General features: G+C 38.3%; 1 protein-coding gene across 3 annotated transcripts; it reads right to left on the bottom strand.

Moving 5' to 3' along the window:
* LOC109844926 (MACPF domain-containing protein At1g14780) lies at positions 13374-21902 on the bottom strand. 3 transcript variants are annotated; one of them, XM_020414101.1, is made up of 9 exons: positions 21500-21902; positions 17710-17951; positions 16225-16426; positions 16069-16143; positions 15247-15430; positions 14769-14909; positions 14582-14666; positions 14106-14302; positions 13374-14017 (listed from the first exon to the last, which is right to left on the bottom strand). In XM_020414101.1, the coding sequence occupies exons 1-9, from the start codon at positions 21731-21733 to the stop codon at positions 13584-13586; spliced, it is 1794 nt and encodes a 597-aa protein (XP_020269690.1). In that variant the 5' UTR covers positions 21734-21902; the 3' UTR covers positions 13374-13583. The 3 variants fall into 3 exon arrangements, with proteins under 3 accessions (XP_020269690.1, XP_020269687.1, XP_020269689.1); XM_020414098.1 differs by having other exon boundaries at positions 14582-14658; positions 14740-14909; positions 21500-21900; XM_020414100.1 differs by having other exon boundaries at positions 14594-14658; positions 14740-14909; positions 21500-21900.

Genomic DNA, 22639 nt, shown 5'->3' with positions numbered 1-22639 from the left:
CGTGGGTCAACCCACGCCGACCCGCGCCCGCGCTGGTCAGACCGTGCCGACCCGCTCCCCCCGCGGGTCAGCAAGGTCCATCGCACTTTTTTGATCCCCAAATGCGTTTTTGACTATTTTAAGTGGTTTTCTCAAGATTTATCTGTTCCAGGGGTTCCCAACTGACTTGATATCATCCACAAACATGGTTAGGCTGTTATTGACTAAAGATAAGGCCAATTCACTCATTCTTATCCAAATACCCCCAACCGAAGCCTATAAATACAGGCCTAGGAGCTCATTTCATAGGGGTGATTTATTGTCAAGAGGAGGAGGTGCTGCCAAGTTAGAGAGCAAGGGAGCATGAATTTCAGAGGAGGCTAATTGATCTCAGCGATGTTCTTCAGCATAAAGAGGGAGAGTTCGAGAGATTTGAAGCCCCGTCCGTCCGTTCCTCGAGATTAGACTTGGTCTTAATCTCGAGAAGAGCTACTGATTTTGCTTGGTCGATTTCAGAGCTTCAAGCGAATACTTCCTTGGTGAAGTAGGAGCTCTGTTAATTTTTTGTTAACCGGATCTGATCCGCGACGGTCCACGGATATCAACGTCCCTAGCACAGGTAAAGATCCCACGCAAAACAGAGATTAATAAATAGGATCTGTGTGTGGTTTGACAAGAGTTGTAATCTTTCATCTTCATTGTAAAAGAGATCTTATAAAAAGATCATTTTTTTATTCATTTGAGTTTATTGTAATGATTAAAGTTGTAATAGATTCAAGGCAATAAAAACATCAACTTTTGACCCAAACACTCAGTGATAGTGATGGATAATATAAATACGATGTATTAACATTTTTTTCCCTATATTGCTTTCTTTATATCTTAGTTGGGATTAATGATTAGTGATTCACAATTTTAGACATAAGGTATATACATGAGGGTTTTCTTGTTTGGATTATTTCGCTTGACGTACTAGTCTCGTGTTGTGGGTTTCTAATTGTTGATTTTATTTAGGTTGTTTATTTTTAGTTTGGTATTAATGTTTAGATATCTACAATTTGAGACATATGGTATATACATGAGGGTTTCCTTGTTTAGATTATTTCGTTCGACGTACTACGTCTCGTGTTATATGTTTCTAAATGTTAATTCCACTTAGATACAGGAAAAAATAACCTAGGTAGATTATGCTTAAAAGATTGAGCCTCCACTCCATCTAGTAGCCCTTCCTCTGGGGGCGGATGAAGGTGATCTTGCTGTAGTGTTCTGACGCTTTTTATGTGGTTCTTTTTGTTGTTTTCTCTTCTTTCAAGTAATACAAAAGTTCAGAGAGCCACAGGATGATGGAGTTCTTGTATAGTCGTCGTTACATGAGTTATTAGTAGAAGCTCCACAATAGATTTTTTTTCTATAATTTCATACAGATTTAGAGTTCTATTTTCATATTATAAAGGTAGTGTGCCTTAGAACGATTTTCAATTACTTCATGTTGAGACATTTTCTTTATTCCATATATTAGATGTATTTTAGTTGATACATGATTTTTATTTATGAGATATCTCTTTTCATATCATATCTATTACGATCATTTCTTTATTTTGCCTGTTTTTGTACCTACACTTCTTTTGATTCCACTAGAGGATATTACTGTGATTGGTGAAACATGTTATTGTACAGTGTGAGTACATAGCAGGTTTGACATTTTTGGGTTCACCTTGAACTACAGCCATGTGTGAAAACAGCGGCGTTACATAATATTTGAGCATTAAGGTGAAAATTAGCCATGATAGAAGTATGCAGACATTACATTTTTATTACGATGGGGAATCCCTTATTGTTTTTTCTTTTAGTTAAAATAAAAAAGTAGATTACATTTTATGTGTTGATGTCAGTTATCAAACATGAATTTGAGGGTGGATTGTTTAGCATGTTAGGGTCCCTTAACCTTTTTCAGACGACTGGCCTCTGAGCAAAGAATCCAGTTTTGTAAATGAAAAACACGTGAGAGTGCCGGAGTTAGGATTTTTGGCAGTTCCTTCGATGATCATGTCAGTGATCAGGTTGAGTGGAGAATAAGAGTAAATGTATTGTGCTTTTTGCAAGAAATTTCTTACCTTATGTAGTAGATAGCATCTTCCTTTATAACAGATCTGAGGAGTAGATGCATAACTTTGGCCGAGTCCAAGGAGGCGGCTCAGTTGGTAGCTACTTTACAGGTGTCAGTTGCAGAGAGGGATAAGCTAACCAAGAGTTTAATATAATGGTGATGAGGTATGCGTGGCGCTGACAAGGTTCGATGAGTTATAAAGACTTTCGAGCTGGAGCAATGATAATTCTGATCATGCATTCAATTCGATGACGATCGACTGTAAGCGAGGAATTTGAGGGTAAACCGCCTCTGGACTCATCTCTATGAGAGGGTCAACAAATGATGCCTTTCACTCCGGTCTTGTGAGCGGGCTGATAAAACTACTTTTTTACTCGGCTTTGAAAGTTCTCGACCCTGCTTTGTAGAATGATAAGGTGTGGGGTTGCTACTAACAGCGAGATCTAAGAACATCTTTCTATTTGGCCCTTCTTTGAAAGTGTCGAGTGTTGAAGTCGTTCGAGTCATCTCGCATAGGATGAGGATGATCTGGTGCTTAGTTAATATGGGACACGTGTTGGCTCCTCGTGGAGGATTAGCACTTAGCTATTAATGTGATATAACATTAGCCCTTTTCACTCGAACTTGGGTGGCTGAGTCCGAGTAAAATTGAATAGTCAATTGTTGGATATTCGAGGCGCATTTATGAGGAAACTGGCAAGCCGGGATCCGCAGAATCGCCATCTTCCTCTTGATGCGTGATGGGCGGGAGTTTGATTTTGTTGTTTTCGAGAAGGGTCTCGAAAATAGCTGGAACGTCTTCGTCTTTGAACGAGTACTCGTTTTGGAGCTCCTCGTCTGAATTCTCCTGTTGTTCCCAGGACTGCTGTTGTGACGTTTGATCATCGTCAATAACCGTTGCAGGTACGTCCTCTTCATCATGAGGTATGAGATCCGAATCCGGAGGATTAACCATCGGTTGGTTTCTCTCGATCTTCCGCCTTCTGATGAAGCGTTCAGCTTGTTCTCCTCGAGCCTTCAACTCTTTCCAGGTATTGAGCGGCTCTATTCCCATCACGTCCAAGATGTTAATGGACAAGTTGTTCTGACAAGTCTGCAAGAGGAATTCCTCCGTGACGGGATCCCTGCAGTTCATTGCCTGATTGCGGAAGCGTTTGATGAAGGTATCCACCGACTCTCCGCCTTTTTGTTTCTCGTCGAAGAGTGTCCTGATCGACACCTCGGTGTCATCATCGAAGAAATGGGCGAGAAACATGCCTTCCAAGTCCTCCCAGCTGTTGATGCTTCCGGGCTTGAGACGGCGGTACCAATCGAAGGCGGGCCCGCGAAGGGTGCCAACGAATGACCGAACCATCAAAGGCTCGTTGCCCGAGATTACTCCCAAGTGAGACTTGAAGTAGATCAGATGTTGAGTGGGCGAGCCCTTTCCGTTGAACGGCGTGAAGTTGATCAGGTTGAACTTCGCCGGATACGGGATCGAATCCCACTTTCTCGGGTAAGGACACGGAATGCCGGTCTTCTTCACCTCCCGAACAGACATCAGGGCTTCGATTTTTCTTTCGAGCTCCTTTATCTTTTCGGCCTCACCCATATCCTGTTTTGGATAAGTTTCGAGAGGAATCATACGGCCACCCCCAGTGTTGTCACTACTGGTGGGTCCACCCCCAGTGTTGTTATTTGTAGTGGGGCCACCCCCAGTACTTTTGGGTGGTGTGTTGGCCATGACGATTTCAACCACCTCCGGATTGCTGCTAATTGCGGCGTTCTGGGTGCGACGACTGGACTCAACTAGCTGGTTTGACAAAGCTCGGATTCGTTGATCGTGCATTTGTCTCATCTCTTGCATAGCCATTTCCATTTCAAACTTGAAGATTTCCTTCTGCTTAGTCAGGGCCTCTTCAATGATTTTGGCTATCTGATCTGTATTGACCATGAGCACCTCTCGAGCTTGCCCTATGCTAGACGTTGTGTCATCAGAGGCGAGCGCGGAATGAGAATCTGAGGATTCATCATCGGAAAGGACTCCTTCATGGATGGCGCCCACCTTAGGGTTTTGGTTGGCTTTTGTCGTCACGTGTTGACTTTCGTTGTCACGTGTTGACTTTTGTCGCAACGCGTTGTCCGGCGTTGACCTAGGGTTACGCGTTGACCGGCGTTGACCCTTAGGGTTTGAATCGTCGAATGTTGACTTTCGTTTGCAACGCGTTGCTTGGCGTTGACCTAGGGCTACGCGTTGACCGGCATCCACCCTAGGGTTACGAATCGTCGAACGTTGACTTTCGTTTGCAACGCGTTGCTTGGCGTTGACCTAGGGCTACGCGTTGACCGGCGTCCACCCTAGGGTTTACGGATCGCCATTAACACAGTTTATACTCGTACGTTTGCTGGAGTATACACAGTTTAAGCTCTTAAGGTATTGGAGCATCGCGGTCCCGAATGTTGGGGTTGCAGGACCAACTGTTAAAGTTGATTCATCTGCATGTGTGGATTTTATCCTGAATTTGTTGGGTGCTCAAGTCACGAGACCAACTAGGGGAGTTGATGCGTCAATGACTCGCAGTTATAGAATTTTTGGCAAATCCTCAGCCATCAACGGATTTGATGAGCCTTTACCGACTACCGTTTGAGTCGGGCTAGCATGCGGATTGTTTAAGTCCGTTCCGCATGTGACGTCGTGCTAAGAGAGTTAACGCTCTTAGTGCTACGATATTGAATACGTAGACTTCGTCTTTCTCACGGGAATAGACTACCCGGCGACGCGTGTTAGGCGTTGACTTTAGGATTTTTGGCTAATCCCCAGCCTTCAACGGATTTGATTAGCCTTTACCGACTACCGTTTGAGTCGGGCTAGTATACGGATTGTTTAAGTCCGCTCCCATGTGACGTTTAAGCTAAAAGAGTTAACCCTTTTAGTGCTACGATATTGAATACGTAGACTTCGTCTTTCTCACGGGAATAGACTACCCGGCAACGCGTGTTAGGCGCTGACTTATCCTTACTTGGCTAATCCCCAGCCTTCAACGGATTTGATTAGCCTTTACCGACTACCGTTTGAGTCGGGCTAGCATGCGGATTGTTTAAGTCCGCTCCTATGTGACGTTTAAGCTAAAAGAGTTAACCCTTTTAGTGCTACGATATTGAATACGTAGACTTCGCCATTGTTACGGGAATAGGCTACCCGGCAACGTGTATTAGACGTTGACTTATCCCTACTTAGGCTTCGGGATAAAATTCCCCGCGCGTGTGAGGCACGGATTATGGTGTTATTAATAACAACCTGCCACAATGTTGAATATATGGTCTTTTGTCCTTTTTACGGTCAAAGACTAACCGGCCATGTGTGTTAGACATAGGCTTTGGGATTTTTGGCAAACCCCCAGCCATCAACGGGTTTGATGTGCCTTTACCGATTACCGTTTGAATCGGGCTAGCATGTGAATTATTAAAACCCGTTTCACATGTAACGTTGTGCTAAGAGAATTACTTCCCTTAGACTTAATGCTATGATTTTGAATACATAGACTTCGTCTTTCTTACGGGAATAGACTACCCGGCAACGCGTGTTAGGCGTTGACTTATCCCTACTCAGGCTTCGGGATAAAATTCCCCGTGCATCGAGTGCCCGGATTTGACAATCGTGTCTTTTCTAAAAGCAAAGACAGATTGAGAAACGGGAGAGGAAGAATTTTATATTCTATCTCCCGGTGCTGAAGAGGAAGAATTTTATATTCTATCTTCGGCCGGAAAGGAGACTTGGGGTGGGATCTCCACCCCCAGAATCCAGAATGGTGAAACTAGGAGTGGGATCTCCACTCCGAGAATCGAAAAGATTCGGATAACCCTAACTGTCGGAAGGTTTGATTACCCGATTTGGAAGTGGACCTCTCGTTCATTGGGGGAATCGAGAGGAGATTTTGGATGTGGCCCTAACTGTCGAATGTTTGACCAAGCAGGAGTTTGAGATGATCCTAACTGTCGGAAGGTTTGATCACTCGATTTTGAAAGTGGACCTCTCGTTCGTTGGGAGAATCGAGAGGGGATTTTGACTGTGGTCCTAACTGTATGAAGGTTTGACCAAGCAGGAGTTTGAGACGATCCTAACTGTCAGAAGGTTTGATCGCTCGATTTGAAGGTGGACCTCTCGTTCATTGGGGGAATCGAGAGGGGATTTTGGCTTTGGCCCTAACTTTTACAGGTTTGACCAGAAAACACAGAAAGTGGAATACAGGTAGCAAAGAGAATGCCAACTCGTATTATCACTCACAGGGAGACTTTGAATGCTAGGCGTTCAGGACCTAGCACGTTAAGTCTGCAAAATGCCAATGACGGGCAAATGGAAATGTTGGTGGATCCACTGTCGTTTGATTTGATCAGCGGATGGTTTGGTGAGGAAAGATTAACCTACCAGAAGATTGGATCTCTTCTCACAAAAATAACTCATAAGAGTTAGAGAATAAGAAGAGACATTCTGACCTTCAGGGTTCGAATGTAGATTTCTCCTTCGTCAATTCCACAAAGACCGGGTTATCCCTAAGAATACCCCTGTGGTATTCTTTCGGGAACTTCCCGATGCATTGGATAATCCACCCCCAGTTTCTCTCTTGGAACTGGGTTTGACTTGGTTGTCCGACCGGGTTATCCTTAAGAATATTAGCGTAATATCCTCCAGGAACTTCCCGTCAATGGTGGGAAATAGTTTAGACTCATATACCTGTTGGAGTATCAGGGAGCAGTTTAACCTCATATACCGGTAGGAGGAATGAGAAACAGTTTATACTCGTATACTCTTTGGAGTGAGAAGCAGTTTATACTCTTATACTTATCGGAGTATCGAGAAACAGTTTATACTCTTGTACTCTTTGGAGTATTGAGGAACAGTTTATACTCTTGTACTCTTTGGAGTATTGAGGAACAGTTTATACTCTTGTACTCTTTGGAGTATTGAGGAACAGTTTATACTCATATACTCTTCGGAGTCTTGAGGAACAGTTTATACTCTTGTACTCTTTGGAGTATTGAGGAACAGTTTATACTCTTGTACTCTTTGGAGTATTGAGGAACAGTTTATACTCTTGTACTCTTTGGAGTATTGAGGAACAGTTTATACTCTTGTACTCTTTGGAGTATTGAGGAACAGTTTATACTCTTGTACTCTTTGGAGTATTGAGGAACAGTTTATACTCTTGTACTCTTTGGAGTATTGAGGAACAGTTTATACTCTTGTACTCTTTGGAGTATTGAGGAACAGTTTATACTCTTGTACTCTTTGGAGTATTGAGGAACAGTTTATACTCTTGTACTCTTTGGAGTATTGAGGAACAGTTTATACTCTTGTACTCTTTGGAGTATTGAGGAACAGTTTATACTCTTGTACTCTTTGGAGTATTGAGGAACAGTTTATACTCTTGTACTCTTTGGAGTATTGAGGAACAGTTTATACTCTTGTACTCTTTGGAGTATTGAGGAACAGTTTATACTCTTGTACTCTTTGGAGTATTGAGGAACAGTTTATACTCTTGTACTCTTTGGAGTATTGAGGAACAGTTTATACTCTTGTACTCTTTGGAGTATTGAGGAACAGTTTATACTCTTGTACTCTTTGGAGTATTGAGGAACAGTTTATACTCTTGTACTCTTTGGAGTATTGAGGAACAGTTTATACTCTTGTACTCTTTGGAGTATTGAGGAACAGTTTATACTCTTGTACTCTTTGGAGTATTGAGGAACAGTTTATACTCTTGTACTCTTTGGAGTATTGAGGAACAGTTTATACTCTTGTACTCTTTGGAGTATTGAGGAACAGTTTATACTCTTGTACTCTTTGGAGTATTGAGGAACAGTTTATACTCTTGTACTCTTTGGAGTATTGAGGAACAGTTTATACTCTTGTACTCTTTGGAGTATTGAGGAACAGTTTATACTCTTGTACTCTTTGGAGTATTGAGGAACAGTTTATACTCTTGTACTCTTTGGAGTATTGAGGAACAGTTTATACTCTTGTACTCTTTGGAGTATTGAGGAACAGTTTATACTCTTGTACTCTTTGGAGTATTGAGGAACAGTTTATACTCTTGTACTCTTTGGAGTATTGAGGAACAGTTTATACTCTTGTACTCTTTGGAGTATTGAGGAACAGTTTATACTCTTGTACTCTTTGGAGTATTGAGGAACAGTTTATACTCTTGTACTCTTTGGAGTATTGAGGAACAGTTTATACTCTTGTACTCTTTGGAGTATTGAGGAACAGTTTATACTCTTGTACTCTTTGGAGTATTGAGGAACAGTTTATACTCTTGTACTCTTTGGAGTATTGAGGAACAGTTTATACTCTTGTACTCTTTGGAGTATTGAGGAACAGTTTATACTCTTGTACTCTTTGGAGTATTGAGGAACAGTTTATACTCTTGTACTCTTTGGAGTATTGAGGAACAGTTTATACTCTTGTACTCTTTGGAGTATTGAGGAACAGTTTATACTCTTGTACTCTTTGGAGTATTGAGGAACAGTTTATACTCTTGTACTCTTTGGAGTATTGAGGAACAGTTTATACTCTTGTACTCTTTGGAGTATTGAGGAACAGTTTATACTCTTGTACTCTTTGGAGTATTGAGGAACAGTTTATACTCTTGTACTCTTTGGAGTATTGAGGAACAGTTTATACTCTTGTACTCTTTGGAGTATTGAGGAACAGTTTATACTCTTGTACTCTTTGGAGTATTGAGGAACAGTTTATACTCTTGTACTCTTTGGAGTATTGAGGAACAGTTTATACTCTTGTACTCTTTGGAGTATTGAGGAACAGTTTATACTCTTGTACTCTTTGGAGTATTGAGGAACAGTTTATACTCTTGTACTCTTTGGAGTATTGAGGAACAGTTTATACTCTTGTACTCTTTGGAGTATTGAGGAACAGTTTATACTCTTGTACTCTTTGGAGTATTGAGGAACAGTTTATACTCTTGTACTCTTTGGAGTATTGAGGAACAGTTTATACTCTTGTACTCTTTGGAGTATTGAGGAACAGTTTATACTCTTGTACTCTTTGGAGTATTGAGGAACAGTTTATACTCTTGTACTCTTTGGAGTATTGAGGAACAGTTTATACTCTTGTACTCTTTGGAGTATTGAGGAACAGTTTATACTCTTGTACTCTTTGGAGTATTGAGGAACAGTTTATACTCTTGTACTCTTTGGAGTATTGAGGAACAGTTTATACTCTTGTACTCTTTGGAGTATTGAGGAACAGTTTATACTCTTGTACTCTTTGGAGTATTGAGGAACAGTTTATACTCTTGTACTCTTTGGAGTATTGAGGAACAGTTTATACTCTTGTACTCTTTGGAGTATTGAGGAACAGTTTATACTCTTGTACTCTTTGGAGTATTGAGGAACAGTTTATACTCTTGTACTCTTTGGAGTATTGAGGAACAGTTTATACTCTTGTACTCTTTGGAGTATTGAGGAACAGTTTATACTCTTGTACTCTTTGGAGTATTGAGGAACAGTTTATACTCTTGTACTCTTTGGAGTATTGAGGAACAGTTTATACTCTTGTACTCTTTGGAGTATTGAGGAACAGTTTATACTCTTGTACTCTTTGGAGTATTGAGGAACAGTTTATACTCTTGTACTCTTTGGAGTATTGAGGAACAGTTTATACTCTTGTACTCTTTGGAGTATTGAGGAACAGTTTATACTCTTGTACTCTTTGGAGTATTGAGGAACAGTTTATACTCTTGTACTCTTTGGAGTATTGAGGAACAGTTTATACTCTTGTACTCTTTGGAGTATTGAGGAACAGTTTATACTCTTGTACTCTTTGGAGTATTGAGGAACAGTTTATACTCTTGTACTCTTTGGAGTATTGAGGAACAGTTTATACTCTTGTACTCTTTGGAGTATTGAGGAACAGTTTATACTCTTGTACTCTTTGGAGTATTGAGGAACAGTTTATACTCTTGTACTCTTTGGAGTATTGAGGAACAGTTTATACTCTTGTACTCTTTGGAGTATTGAGGAACAGTTTATACTCTTGTACTCTTTGGAGTATTGAGGAACAGTTTATACTCTTGTACTCTTTGGAGTATTGAGGAACAGTTTATACTCTTGTACTCTTTGGAGTATTGAGGAACAGTTTATACTCTTGTACTCTTTGGAGTATTGAGGAACAGTTTATACTCTTGTACTCTTTGGAGTATTGAGGAACAGTTTATACTCTTGTACTCTTTGGAGTATTGAGGAACAGTTTATACTCTTGTACTCTTTGGAGTATTGAGGAACAGTTTATACTCTTGTACTCTTTGGAGTATTGAGGAACAGTTTATACTCTTGTACTCTTTGGAGTATTGAGGAACAGTTTATACAAAGTGAGGACACCCCTTGGGGTGTCTCGGAAATTCCGAGACACCCCTGGGGTGTCTCGGAATTTCTGAGACACCCCCTGGGGGTGTTTTGGGAATTCCTGAGACCCGTAGGTGTATTTGATTGTTTTCCCCGTAGATTCTTCGTACGAACTCGGATTTGAGTGATTCCGGGTGCGTTGGACGCGTGACGAAGAGTTCGATCTGCTCTGATGGTTGGATTGTCTTTAGAGTGGTCGAGGCACGGAGGGCGTTGTCCTTTTTGTGAACAGTGCCGGGCTTCCCGATTGGTCCGGGTCTTCGTGATTCCGAAGTCCTATCCGCTTACGTAACTCGTCGATTCACTTTAGTCGTTCGTCGACGTCGATTAGGCTCATGTGGATTGGATGGTGACGTTCATCGTCGCTCGTTAACACTGAACCGGTTGTGGAGAACTATAGGCAATTTTCGATGCCTACACTATTGATGTGATGTTCTGACATTATGGGAGATCGTGTGCTGGCATTGCCTCATTTTATGAGCGCGGATAGTGTGCCAATCAGAGGGCAGCGCTTTGGTTCCTGAGTAGTCACTTCAAATTCCAAGGTCTATATATATCTGTTCTTCTAAAGGGCTCGTTTTCATACTCTCAGAACCCTAGAATTTTTCGGCGTGTTAAGCGATTTCTAATCATGTTCCAGTGATCTTTTCTTCCAAAGGCTTCCTATGCTTCTGTCATCATTCGCAACGAGGCTAAGATTATTTTGCTTAGGAAGTTCCATTCCAAGATGTGTGCAACGGAAATATAAAACTATTATGACCGGTTTGATCTCCCTCATGAGTTCACACTATCAGCGCTGGAGAAGGAGGCGGTATATGAGCACAGCGACATCATCACTTTGGTGTACTTCTGCCACTTGGAGCACGGTCTCCATCTCTCACTCCATCCCTTTCTTTGCCGCACTTTTGAGGCTTTGGGGGTCTCGCCCTCTCAAATCAAACCGAACTCTATTACCACATTGGTGGGGTTCGTGGTGGTCTGTCACCAGGTGGGAGTCGAATCGACTCTCTACATTCTCAGCCATCTTCCCAACCTTGACGTTGAGAAGATATAATGGGCATCAACCCAGAATTGTTCAACTTGCTAATGCTGGTCAATAAGGTTATCAGAAAGACTCAAAGAGAGAATTCAATTAAATACAATATGTTCAAAATTTTTAAAGAATTATTTAAGGAAAATGAAAGTTTTAAGAATGGATATTTGCATTCAAATTCATGGTTTCCAAGGAAGCGATTGCTGCCTGAACATCATTATACACTTTTACGCGATATTTGGGATAACATTTGATTAGATAACTAGCAAAGAATTTAGGAATTATTCATCTACGGTAGGTTAGTCTATTTGCGAAGCAACTTAAGGAGATGAGAATAGTAAACTTTAGTTGGGAATAAGATGGAATTAGACTAATTAATGAACAATTTTCGCACTCAATCTTAAAAGCATTTTATTGATCCATCTACAATAGATATTTTCTTTTCATCCTAAACCAGAAGAATGAAGGAAATATTCACAACCAACAACAAGAAAACATATTTCATGTAGCCATGTCTTGGCCATTAACTGTGGAAAAAATAAATGCTTTAATTTCCACAACGGTATGCTGATCCGATCCACTACTTGTTAGGAGGAAAGATAGGTGAGAGAGGTTAAATAAAATGTAGGATTCCAAAGGATAATATTTCAACATCGAAGTCATTTACGAACATGAAGTGAAGGTCCTAGCGCATCGGAGTCATTAACATAAGGATTATTTAAAAAAAAATGTGCGCCGATTTTTTTCCCCATAAAAATCTCAGAAAGAAAAGCAAAAATGTTCTCTTCCGTCAAAGATCAAAGAGAGAGAAGCCGAAACTATTTCATCTCAGAAACCTCAGAATGTGATTTGGTGTGATCACATTTGGTTACTTTCCAACTATTTTTATATTTTATTCCCAAACTACCCTTATTTAATAAATAGAAATTTATTTATTAGATCAAAATCTTGATCAATTAAGTGAATCTAACGGTTAAAAAGTGTGGTGGACCAAGCCCTCAAGCCAGTTATGTAAATAAAATTGAAATTTATTCACTAGATTAAATTATTGATCAATTAAGTGAATCTATAATATATATATTCACACACACATACAAAAAAAATCAAAGCAACATTAGATTCAGATCATGTAAATCATTACTTTAACTTACTTGCTTGTAGATTAACTTAGTCAAATCAATTAAGGAAGCATGATACCTGTTCGACCCTCATTTCAACCAATATACATTAGAGCATGTTTGACAAATAGTCAAAGTGGATTATAATCCATAGAACTTTTTGATGTTTGGCGAGTGAATTATATAGTCCACCAAAACAATAACTCATGACAACCCATATTATTTTTTGGTGAATTATAATCCATTAGGTTTGACCAAGTCAAAGACCATTATACCCCTCATGATTTCACAAAATCTCTAGCCTCATTTAATAACTCACCACCAACACCACATTTTGGTCACTTTGACAAGAATGATAGATTATAACCCACCCATTTGCTAAACACTCCACAATTAACAAACACTCAGGATTATAATCCACTTGGGTTAGAATCCACAAATAGATTATAATTCCAAATGGAGTAGTGGATTATAATCCACAAATGGATTATAATTCCAAGTGGATTATAATCCACCAAAGTTCCTAAACATGCTCCGCAATGAGAACTATAGAGACCAGTTAATTTCTCATAGAGACATTTGCAGCATTAAGATGTCCTCAAGATGTCAGTATATAAGCCCGGAAATTTCATGATGGCAAGCATTCTTTTTCAAACATTTTGTACCATTTTTAAGGTTGATTCAACTGAATTAGTCAATGGATTGAATTACAGATTACAAAGAGTATAGTAGTATTCTTCAGTTATCTTCATCCCGGAACAAATTTCATTTCTTCAAAAACATTGTAATAAAGCATTGAAAAAATAAACTGGGTACACTATACTACTTTCGCCTCCTTTTATCACTCCCCTCTAGAGAACTCCTCTTATGCATCCACAAAAGGAAAGAAGAAACAGATTTGGTAACATCAAATTAATCTACCACTATACATCATTATTTATACAGATTAAGATACCAAAGTTAGAAGAGAAAATTTTACATGAATACCGATTTTTCCCTTCTCCAAGTCTAGCTTTGCTCCCGTGACCATCCAATACCCCGGGCTATCTTGTGGACCTTTACAAATATGTGAAGTATCTACGAACTTTAGAAGCTTCTGAGCCTGCACCGGCACTGGTGGGCCTGCAGGGTAAACACCCGAGTCAACCAATACAACTGGCCTCTGCTGTTCCTGCCTCTCTTGCTCTCTCTCAGCACTGTTATTTGTGAACGAGAAGAAGCCTGTCTTTTGAGAGAAACCCAATGAGCCTCGCTCCCATTTTGATTGGCCAATGATGCAGCCTGGAATCTCTGAGAAGAGAAGCCGAATGTGTAGAACACTAGTAGAGTCATAGGGTGTTACATGGAGCTGAACTCCAGTAACGATGAATGCTGATTCACCTTCAAAATAGACATAAATGTGCTATAAAGGAGTTATATGATAAATATGTTGATAACCTTGATGAAGGGTCTCTAGGTGGGTGCTTACTTCTTTTTTGAGTGGACCACTGTGGATCATACTTCACCGGGACAGTGCACACGTGAGAGAGTTTCTTTCGTTGAATTGGCTCATAGAATCTCTCGTCAGCGATCATCTCTGATCCTCTCCATAAGGAGCCATATGTCTCGTGGCAGTTTTCGAGGAATGTGGGAGTATTGGACAGGTGCTCAAGGTGGACTGCTAACCTAATTTCATATCAAGCATGTTGGCAAGTCAAAATGAGTATTGGACAGGTGCTCAAGGTGGACTGCTAACCTAATTTCATATCAAGCATGTTGGCAAGTCAAAATATAAACCTGGAAATGTTTGATATGACTCTGCTAACCTAATTTCATATCAAGCATGTTGGCAAGTCAAAATATAAACCTGGAAATGTTTGATATGACTCTCAGTTTATACAAGCAAAAATATCAAAATGTAGATGAATCAGGACACCTAACTAAAGGAGTATAACATGGACTGACTTTAGTACTAACCGGTTGTTCCTTTTGCCTTCAAGGTGGAGTCTCATCCCGGTCACGGGTCTCCTTGCGACAATTACCTGAGATACTAGAGTTCATTAAGTTAAAGGATTTGGTATGACGATAACCAAAATTATAGAAGCTGTAGTATGAACTGATACCGGAGTTGTATTGACATAGAGCTTAGGACCTATGAGATTGACGTGAAGGGATGAATTTTGTATTGATCGATTTGAGATTGGGCCTAGAGGGAGGTCACTTAGCAAAGGAGCCCATGCCTTGTGAGATTGGAAGTCCAGGAAGTACTGCAAGTCTGATATAGGAGGCTTATCTGTAGATAATGAAGAGGAAAAATCATCCAATGCCTTATCTCCGATAAAGAGAAAACCCCATTAAGATAAAGAGAAAACCCCATTAAGTCAAAGCGTTTATTTCTAGATAACATTAATTGTAGTTGTGTCCCATTGATGTGTCTGTATCTTAGGTCTTAATTTAAAGATTTTGTGCACCTGCAAATCTTGTAATTTGCTGTCTTTGTAATTGATTATGCAGTTAAATCTCATGTCAGCATAGGCCTTAAATTATTTCGTTAAACTTTTGCTAGAGTATCCAGTGTATGATAATAATATGTAATATATGTCAACCTCACTGAAGAAGAGGAAACATACATCTGAGGTAGAGATTAATAGCATGAGTGAGAAAGCCAGTGCCAGGAACACCCTTGAGGAGGGAGGTGATAGGCACAAAAGTAAAGTTGATGACGTCGGGCATCGAAGGGACTGTGAAAAGCCATTCATAATGGCTGCTCGCCATTGCGTCTCCTCCTCTCTTTGAGCTTACGACTGTTATTCCCTGAAATATTTGAACATAAATACCTTTGTAATTCTGCAATCACCAAATTGATAGAATAAAAATAACTGATACTACTCATGACTTTGATTAGTAGGAGAAAGAACCATGAATCAATCTGAAGAATCGAAAAACCTGGGATAAGTTATTAATCTAAGTTATAATCATTGTATTTTTTTTTTGTATGTACTGATAAAATACCTATACAATGTCTACAACACCCAAAGAAATTTATACTCATGCTTTATTACTATGCCGATGAATGGGAATATCCTTTTATGCGTTGTATCTGATATCTACCTTTAACTTTTTCTTTCAACAAAATGGCATTCTCATGGCCACTGTGATCTAAATGCATTTTATGTTCGTGTCTTTTGGAAAACATGTTCTATGGAGCATGTTCGCTATCTTGGTAGTGAATGCAATTTATATATGAAACATATGTCAATTTCTATTCTACATTCTTTTGTCATCCAAGAGAATATTAGAGGTTACACCCTCTTTCTGTAATTTACACAGCATTATTGAAACTTTGTTTTACTGGGATTTATGAAAAGACCCTTCAATTACCTATATAGCCTCATTTCCTGGTTAAAGGATTACATTTAGTAATGATAATGTGTAGGATTCTTCGAGCTTACATCTTTACATGATACAGTGGTGAAGCCATCAAGAACCATGGGTTGAGGGTCAAAGATATTGAAAGCCTCTGGAACCTGTAAAACCAAATTCTCCGTTAAAATTTTACATCCAGATAGCGTATGTGGACATGCACGAGTTTCTGTCATGAAATTAACCTTATGGCCTTTCGATTTGGATTCCCTTGGATGGGGAGAGAGGGTGCAAGTCCCAGTGAAGATCTCATCACCAAGCTTGTCCAAATGCTGTTTGATCTCTGAGGGTGAGAGGTTGGAGGATTTGTCTTGCCTCACATATACAACATCCTGCCCTCCCATACTTAGTCCGACAATAATATGGGTACCATAATTCTCTATGAACCTGTTTTAGTATAGCACAAAAAAATTTAAATAGATAAAGCCTGTATCCATCTATCTATTACAATTAACGCAAGCTTTTATTTATTTATTATTTTTTTTTGGGCTGGAGGCGGTGGAGTGTGGGTAGGGCGGGGGCGGGGGGGGCGTTGAAGGAGTGGTTGTTGTTTGAACTTGTGCTTGTCTGATTCACATAGGCTACCTTAAATATCCAAAAAAAATAGGAACACACGAGCATATGCCGGTTCAGATTTAGCTCCTTTATTGCAACAGTATGCATTATGCATAAGTAAAACTCCTCAAACAGAATATATAGATGGAAGATGAACTCTCATAAACTTTGTGAGCTTGTAGCTTAACATTCATGTTGTGTAAGGGGATTTTTTTTCTTTTTTTTGTGTGGGGTTGGGGGGGGGGGGGGGGGGGTCGTCTAGTAATGTATTTACCGTGACAAAAATTGGTCTACCTTGGAATAAAAGTTTCCTGGAATGTTTCTTACACTAATTAGTTCTAGACTATTATAATTTTTCCATTTTTTTTTTTTTTTGTATCCGTTTCTTGGTCATATCATGTTAATGGTGCTAGTGGAAAATTAATAAGAATCTTTAGACTTTTTCTGAAATCCATTTCATGATTAAAGAGAGGAGGACTTCAGAGAAGCTGTTCAATGGCAGCATAATAAAATTTAATATGCATTTGAATATAGAGTTGAAATCCAGGTTCCTCGTCATGACTAGGACCACATTCTGAGAGATGAAATTAGACTTGGTCCATGGTTCTATGGATACTCCACCTTTTTTTAACCCAGGAATATTTGACTTTTGTGCATTATTTGTGATGCACTTGTCATAAAACTGTAGACATTTGACTGAAGTTTCACTTTGAAATGTTTGATATGCACTGAGATGGCTGACTTTGTTGTTATTTCCCATCTCCAGAGTATTGGTACGGTATGTTTCAATTTCAAGAAATTCATTTTCCTTCATTAACTACAGAAGATTACGCATCAAACTGAGGGTTCCAAGGATAAATTTTCTCCCCAAGTACTTATCATCTATTAATAACTGGTCTATTAGCGCTTCTGAGCCTTAGGTTTTGTATTTTAAGAATAGTAAATTGCAGATAACCCCCTAGTACCCATGAATTGAGGGGTGATAACAAATTAATGAGTTGAATGATGATAGATGCCGTTGAAGTTGTTGATGATGGGAGCTGTTCGATCTTTTCATTTTTATTTTTCTTATTTATGAAGAAAAACAAATTTAGGAAAAACAGGGATCAGCATACCTTGCAAGGGAAGGTGGGTCCCACGTCGAGGGAAGGGCCCTGATGACACGATCGGAGAGAGCAAGAGGGCATCGATCGATATGAAGGTTGAAGAGGGAGGTGAAGAAACCATCCATGGCCAAGTACTTAGTGTCAGAGGCATCTCTAGCCCATGAGTTGCCATTGAATCCATACATGCAGTTGAAGTGTCCTGAAGGGATCCTCCCTTCCAGTGAGCTCTTCTGGTTGAACAGTTCAGACATCTGCATTTATGAAAGTTTTGGTTTTTATAAAACTAACAACTCTTTTTTTTATTTTACTTATTTCAGTACCGAAACGTCAATTAAGAAACTCTCCTCTCAGTTGCGTACTAGAGCATCTAGCCAACGTACAATATTAATGATGTGGAGTGTTAGAAATTCATATGCGAGTATAATTACAGATTAAAAACGATTAGAAAAAAAATGCACGGCCAAATAGCAAATAGCCGATCGATTTACTTTTCCAACAAGCGAGATCAGAATTTAATTTGAGGTGTGAGGAGTGAGTTTTAGTCTAAAGTCCGATAAGTTGGGAGAGAGAGATCATAGTATGGTAGATAGACCAAAGTATGGTTAAGTCACAGTTGATAATTAATGTATGCAGTAATAGACTTAACCACGAGTTGAGGTTAATTCCACCAAATTTCCATAGAGATTTAATTATTAGCTAGTTATGCAAGTTTTTTGCAACCTTTTTACCATAGCACATAAATATAGCCATTTACTCGGAATCAAATGCAGCTATTAGTCATGAATCATTAGCTTAACCCTCTTTACAAGTCTAAAATGGAGGCGCAACAAGACACGATATGGTTCAAATCTTAGAGGTTATCAAAGATGAATGGAGAATGATAGCATGGAAATAGAGAATAGAGACAATCAAAGTGTAGAAATTTATTCCTTCAAGAAAAAGACGGTAGAAATTTACAAGTACATATTTGCACATGAATGTGTGGGCTGACCGACTGTTATTTTCAACCTAACCACCGATATCACCTCATATATATATTCTTTGGGGTTGGGGGGGGGGTATTCTTTGGGGGTGGGGGGGGGGCACTAGACAAAAGGTTGGTAACATTGGATACAAACAACACGTGATGTGATCTAGATGTTGACCTTACCCAATAACAACATGAATCTAGTTATATAAGAAGTAAAATCTCTACAGATTACACTAATATATAGTTCACATATTTTACAACTTATGCAATAGAAATTCCTTTTTTTATACTTTCTACCTAGTACAATAAATATTTGAGTTGGTACTCCAAAAATAGAAATATTATTAATTTTTTAAAATTTGTATAAATTAGGAAATAGGCTGAAAAATGGGTATTTTCCCCCCTTCCTTTTCTTTGTTTCTTCTCCTCTCCAAAGCCGTTTCAACAGTCCCTTCCCTGTTTTGATTTGTTGCTTCTTATCAAGAAATCAACCAATTACTACCAAATCCATTAAGTAGTTCCAAATTTTTTATAGATCAAAATTTTAAAGTAGGAAAAAATATATTATTAAATCCCTCTAAAAAAATAGTATGACTTTACAATGAAATAAGGAAAATTAGTAAATTTTTAGATAATTAAACTAAGTAAACTTTTAGAAAAGATTGTGATAAACTTTCGTATTTCTTCGATTTATTGAAGTGAAAGTTGTTTCTAGATAATGAAATGCAAGCGATATGTAAGTTATATTTTTGTCATAAATTAAAAATAATAAAATAGAAAAATAATATGTTACATGATTATGGTTCAAAAAAATTAGTGGAAAAGGATAAAAGTTTCAAACTAGAAAAATATATAAATGGGATAAGAAAATTTGAGAGGAATGCAAAAATTAATCAGTGTGATACCTATAGAAGTTTGGAAGGTGTACAAATGAAAAGAATCTATACTACTATATAATGATCCAAGTGATGGCAATCTAAAAAATGGATGAGTGGTGGACACGCCCTCTTTTCAACTATAGCTGAAAGGGTAAAAAGGAAATTTAACAAAAGAGATTTTCTCTTTATTATTTCTAGAATATTTTATTCATATTTTGCAATAAACATAGATAAGGTCTTTACAATTGAATAATCATTTTTTCTCTTTGTTGCTTCTGGAACATTTTAATCGATATAATTTTTTATTAATATAGATAAAGACTAAGTTTTTTATAAACAAAAGTCTATACAATTATATAAATTTTAATTAATCAAATCAAGGTTTATAAGAAAAGTAACAAATCAAAATTAAAATTTAGAAGGATTGTGGCCATAAAATACGACTCAAATGTGGATTAAGATGTCCTCACTATTTACCTGAAAAAAAACTAATGTCATTAATCAATATTAAATTATTTACGATAGATTGTTTTTCTCGCACGTGCATATTGCATGTGCCTGTTATATAGTTAGTTAGGAAAAAATGTATATTAATAACCGATCGTAATACATTTAGGGGGTGTTTGTTTCACCAAAAAGTTTGGCATTTGGTATGGATTACAAATTTTGGGATCAAAAAGTGAGTTTTTTTTTGTATTTTAGGATTCCATATATGGTGTTTGTTTTAGGAAAGTTTTTAGAATATTGAATCCCAAAAGTACAAAAAGTGTTCAATTTTTAAAATTTGCCAAATCCTCTCAATTGGAGAGGATTTTGACAAATCCTATAAATTGGTGTGCTTACTCTCAATTGGAGAGGATTTGACAAATCCCAATTTTGTCTTTTTGTGGGAGATAACCTCACCAAGATAGCATATTCATCATATTACAAAATTTTGGCATTTGGTAATGCTACAATTTGAGCTTGAAACAAACAAATATTACAAATTATTGTATTCCAAATCCTAAAATATTAATAAAACAAACCACATTTTAGAAATCCCAACCCATAACAAAACACATATGGATTTCAAATCCCATGGTGAAATCCATATCCTAAAAATATAGGATTTGAAACAAACATCCCCATAGTGTGTTTTTTTTTTCCTCATTTTTAATTCCTGATGTGCCATTAAACATTGATTACAGGCGTCAATTGTTGAGAAAAAGTGTTAAACACAAATAAGTGCAAACGTTTAAAATAAAAACCTCTGCTTTTATCAACCATGACTTTACTCTATGCCATGTGAACAAATGGAGACACAAGGTTGATGTGAACTCTCTTTGATCCACATTATTTTTCCAAATCTTGATTTGAAAAACTTGGTGATATTGAAAGGATTGAATTGGTCTTTTAACCTGGGTGGTTGCCATTATTGTAATTACAATGACCAAGAGAGTAGGCGGATCGCAACTGTGAAATTAAGCGACCTAATTAATCTTACCACTTTCAGATATAGCATTTTCATTTATCCTGTGAGATTTGCTTTTGATTAAGAAGGCATACTTTTTTTTTCTTAAACTAGTCATGACAAGATGCTAGAAAAATTAGACACAAAATATGCATCAAGAGGATATTGCAGGAAAAGGATAAGTATAATATCTTGAGATAATTAGAGAAAAGAGTAGAAAAATAAGAAAATACTGCTTTTCTTAATCAAGGGACTATGAGGTTTTATTTTATATATCAAGAAACAATAATCTAGTTCTGTAAATGCTTATGTATCATCATACTTGAAACTAATTGAAACAAAAGTAAGAATTCAGTCGTATATATTTACAATTAAGTATAGTAACGTTTGAGGAGAATGTACGCATGCACTGATTAAGCAAAGGGCTTTACTTTTTATATTATTTCGTCGTATTAGAGAACAAACTTAAATACTAACTGAAGAAGAAGAAGCATCCAGTACCCGATTGAATTCAAGGATGTCGGATTGGTACCGCATCCGATCACCTTTATCGCATTTTATATCGACAGAAACATCTGCAACAGATCCAAACCCGGGTACCACAAGTTCTTCTCTCTCTTCCTCATTGATCACAACCAGCCTCTCTTTGCCCTTGCAGTACTTGGCTCTGAAGTCGCAGGCTACGTCAAAACCTTTGCCTAAGCACCTCAACGCTCTCTCTATAGACTCACCCATCTCCTCCTCTTTCTCTCTCCAGCTCTCAATTTTTCTTTTTCCTGTCACAGACCCTTTCCAATATATTCTTTGTGTAGCATACTCGTTCAAAGACGGACTTGGTATAGTTTTGAGAAAATTAATACAGGTTGGTTAGTTTGAAATTAGAATATAACCATAAAGAAATGATCTGTGAAGTGAGAAGGCACCGGAACGGATGAAGAAGGGGAAGAAGGTTCGGGCTTCTGTAAAGATTTGACTGAGTGAAAAGGACTTATTTGCCCTTATGGGGGGATGCAGAAGTAGGAGCATTCCATGGGTTGTTTTGTCATTGAGACAGGCGTATGTTGGGTAAGCCTCTAATAAGTCAACCCGCCCCCCTCTCTCTCTCTCTCTCATATACACACGAACACCTTGCGTATATCGAGTTTGGTTTCTCTTAGAACCGTCCGCATGCAAGCGGGCTATTATGAGCCACAAGTGGGGAAACTAAGGGGGCAATTTTGTAGTTGCCCCTCCCCATTTGTGGCTCAAAACCGCCTGCTCACATGAGAGCATTTCTGAGAGGACCCCTATTTGCATATATCTATTACTAAGATCTCTTCGTCTTGAAAACATCACTTATTATTTCTTTTACTTCATTAAATCAATTTCCTGTTATAAAATAACTCAAGGAAAAGTAAAACTACAATTAAGAGAGGAGAATTGAGATATGAAATTGTGGAGATAACTTCTTTTATTTTCTCATGTAATTTTGTTATGCATCTCTATTTACATACAACTTGAACTTCCAAAATAAGGTGTCAATGCATGATAATAATCACAAAAGGCCACATTAGCAATCGCCAGAATCGTTGCAAATAGGCCTATTTATAACGGTTTCAATTGTTTCTAATACATTAACAACAGTTAGAACCGTTGCAAATA

This window comes from Asparagus officinalis, chromosome 6 (assembly GCF_001876935.1).
Source record: "Asparagus officinalis chromosome 6, Aspof.V1, whole genome shotgun sequence".
Classification (NCBI taxonomy): Eukaryota; Viridiplantae; Streptophyta; class Magnoliopsida; order Asparagales; family Asparagaceae; genus Asparagus; species Asparagus officinalis.
The sequence above is the reverse complement of the archived record's forward strand: the minus strand, read 5'-3'. Positions and strand labels throughout refer to the sequence as shown.